General features: G+C 46.9%; 1 protein-coding gene across 1 annotated transcript in view; it reads right to left on the bottom strand.

The window, feature by feature from the left end:
- Window positions 1–354: 354 nt before the first annotated feature.
- Window positions 355–3720, bottom strand: part of LOC102762714 (acyl-coenzyme A synthetase ACSM1, mitochondrial-like) — a 13519-nt gene continuing 10153 nt past the window's right edge. The window contains exons 3-5 of the mRNA XM_015560603.1: window positions 3313–3523; window positions 1643–1696; window positions 355–623 (exon numbers count right to left, since the gene is read on the bottom strand). Coding sequence (XP_015416089.1) covers window positions 355–623; window positions 1643–1696; window positions 3313–3523 — 534 coding nt within the window. The remainder of the gene's footprint in view (window positions 624–1642; window positions 1697–3312; window positions 3524–3720) is intronic.

Below are 3720 nucleotides of genomic sequence, written 5' to 3'. Positions count from 1 at the left end.
GGTTGACAGTGAAAAAAATGCCTGAAAGCTCACAGAATTAAAGGATTGGAGGTGGAGGGTCTTTCTGACCTCCCCACATTTCCCTAACTTTCTAAGGGCACCCAGCCCCTGGGAGATGTTTGCCCCCAAAACCCTCTGCCAGTCACAGCCTCATTTTTTTCTTGCAGTCTCAACTTTCACCTTAAAGATCCATTTTAACCTCTCATTCAACTTCTCTATAATAATAAAGGCATCATATGCTAATTAGACTGACCGTCTTTCCAGATGACCTTTCAAACGTAGCTGGGGCTGTGAAGGAAGCCCGAGGCCGGGTACCAGAGGGAAGCCAGTGCCAGCAGCCAGGGGAAGAAAGGCTTACTCTTGTACGAATTTCGTGATGGGGCCTCTATTCATATATATGCATTCATATTTATATGTGAATAATCTTTTAGGTTCCCACCTACAAGAAGCTTGAAACACAATAATCCTTAGATTGGTTTTCAGAGCGGGACACTCAGAAGCCACCGAGTCCACCTCCGGGGCAAGGTCATCTGTGGTCACGATGCTCTGGGCATTCGACTGCTTTAGTCGGTAGAGAATGTCCTTGGCCTTCATCTGGGTTGTCCCTGGCATGAAGATAATCCCTGGGGATGAGAAAGAAATTATCTGTTTCATTTCCTTTTTCACAACCATGGGCTTCAGGCCTGGCTTATCTGCATAGAAATCCCCTAACCCCTTGGTATGCAAAGACCCACAGTATCGCCCTGACTGGTTTGGCTCAGTGTAGAGAGTGTCGGCCTGTGGACTGAAGGGCTCCAGGTTCGATTCTGGTCAAGGGCATGTACCTTAGTTTCGGGCACATCCCCAGTAGGGGGTTTGCAGGAGGCATCTGATCAATGTTTCTAACTCTCTACCCCCATCCCTTCCTCTCAGTAAAAAATCAATAAAATATATTTTAAAAAAAGACCTGCAGTATCAGCTCCACCGTGCCATACCCCAAACCTACAGAATCAGAACGTGCATTTTTAAATTTTTTTATTTAAAATACATTTTTATTGTTTCAGAGAGGAAGGGAGAGGGAGAGAGATAGAAACATCAGTGATGAGAGAGTATCATAGATCGGCTGCCTGCTGCACACCCCGACACTGGGGATCGAGTCTACAACCCCGGGCACGTGCCCCAACTGGGAATTGAACCATGACCTCCTGGTTCATAGGTCAATGGGCAAACACTGAGCCAAGGCAACAGGGCCAGAACCAGTATTTTAACACGACCTCCAACTGATTCTGACGCACATTAAAACTTGAAACGCTTGCCCTACCTGTCTACTCTAGCTGGGTGCAGCCAGTAGACAGGTGGATCCTACTTTGCAAGAGTTTACATGGGACCTGGGAGCACAGATGCAAGGAGGACAGAGTCTCTGATATCAGGAATAGCTGCATCCCAGCCCCCGCTTTCTGCTCCCACCCCCTTCACTCATCCTGTGTCATTGGGAATCCCTTCTTTCCTTCATCCCTCACACCCAAATGAACCACATTGTCCCTTGTACCTTCCTACCTTCCCTCGCATCTGCTGTCACCAACAATTATTTCAAATATTTGTGTGCACCTATTGGATTCTAATTCCCCACCAGATGCCTTGCCTTAAACTTCTGTGTTATTACCTGGGTAAGTTCCCCAGAGCATTGACGTTCTCCCCACATTTCCTGTTGTTAGGACTAGAAGGCAATACAACCCTTGACAGCCATTTGAAAGCTTCCCGCCAGAAGAGAACCAAGACCAGGAAATGCTTGCTGGACACCAGGAATCAGACCATGTAAGGAACTGGAACTGCCCTGAAGACCCCTGATCAGACACGTGTACTCCATCCCCATTCCAAACTCACCGGCTCAGCCCCCAAACCCACTGACGACAAGAGATTCCCACCCGTGACTGCACATAAGGATGAAACTGCAGCTCCTGGGTTCCCACCAGCCCCTTGGCTCAGTGCTGTGCAGCCCTTCCCTTTGGATATCCCACCCCACCCTCCTTTCCTTAAATAAACTCAGTGTTCTTTAATCACTTCTGAGATGGCCATTTAGCCTGCCTGCCCACCACGTTCACCTTCACTTCGCTTCACTAACACCTGTGTCCTCTCTTCAGGAAAACAGCTCGCTCCCGATTCTGGCACTGAAGATGCTGCCCATGCTCCACCTTTTTCTCCCACACCTCTATTCTCTATTTCAATGGCCATTCACATAGGCAACTCCTGACTCTAAGCGTTAGCATGTGCTAAGCCCGTTCCTGGAATTCCCTTTCTCTGCTTCTACTCCTCTTTAGTTATGCTTTTCCCAAAGGGTTCAGCTCACATATTGGGTTTCTCATGGGCCATCTCTTAGCTCTACAGGTGACAAGGCCTTTTTATGCTCCCTGTATTGTTGCTATTAACATTCGATTCCACAGGAGCTAGATGGATTAATCCACTATTCTATGAGGAAAAAAGAGAGGGAATATATAAGCAAGAGCATGAACAGACTGTTGTGTAAACATGTGATTTAACTGAAGTGATTAAAAAAAATCCATGAGTCCCATTCTGATTCTAAATTAGATATAGATAGATAGATAGATATGCAAATAAAAGGGAAAGGGAAATATCTCCAGAAGAATACTAACTAGGGAATGTAGAGGGGTGATATAAACAGAAAATCCTCATATAAAACCACCATAACAATATTTAACTCAGTCAAGAATCATCAGGGGACACTCAAATCACGGGGTGAAAGACAGTGGGGGAGCAGGATAGTCACTAGTCTCATACATGTACCGCACAGACTACTTACCAATCAGGAAGAGAAAAGGTGCCCTGACAAAGTTGCATACCACCCTTCTAATGAGATGAACAGTATCACTGATGGAAGACAAAACAACTGCATAGACCACTCATGTGATACACCAACAAAGACACAACACTGTCTTCCCAGCGTGCCTGCTAAGATGTTTTAAGATGAATATAATCATGAAGCATGAGTGTGAAATATCAATTTGGGTGCACCTCCTGCAAAGCAACTGGCATAGACTCTTCAAAATGTCATTGCCGTGCAGAAAAGGCTAGAGAGCCCTTCTAGATTAAAGGGACTTTTGAAGAGAAAGTGTGTGTGTGTGAGACATTGTGTTTGAGCAGATGTGAGGGTGAGGGAGAGAGTGGGGGATAAGGGGTAATATATGTGAGGGAGTCTGAGAAAGAGAAAGACCGTGAAGAAGAAAGAATGTAGGGAAGAGGAAGCACCTAGTGTTCCAGGACCAGTTGGCTCCAGGACATCCCTAAGGTCTCTACGGGTCTCTCTGAGTCACTGACCTGTTCGGATGCAGCCCACGGCCACCAGCCACCACTCAGGCACTCGAGGCAGAATCAAGGCGAGACGGTCTCCCTGCTGCAGGCCACAGGTCTGCGTGAAGACGTTGGCTGCGCGGCAGGTGAAGTCTGTCAGCTCTCTGAAACTCCACTTCACTTCTTCTCCTTGGCTGTTCACCCACCACAGGGCTGGGTTGGGGCCTCTCTTGCCTTCCTGGTCAAGATCACACACCATGTGTTACTTCCTGCTTCAGAGGAAAACTGCTCTTATTTCCCCAATCCACTGTCACAGTCACATTCCAGTATGAGCATAGCTCAGGAACTGAGACCCATTTTATATTATTTATTATTACTAGACGCCCAGTGCACAAAAATTTGTGCACTCAGGGGGAAGGGGGGGTTGCTCATCCT

This window comes from Myotis davidii, unplaced genomic scaffold (genome assembly GCF_000327345.1).
Source record: "Myotis davidii unplaced genomic scaffold, ASM32734v1 scaffold1535, whole genome shotgun sequence".
NCBI lineage: Eukaryota > Metazoa > Chordata > Mammalia > Chiroptera > Vespertilionidae > Myotis > Myotis davidii.
This window is presented reverse-complemented; position numbering and strand designations above follow the sequence as displayed.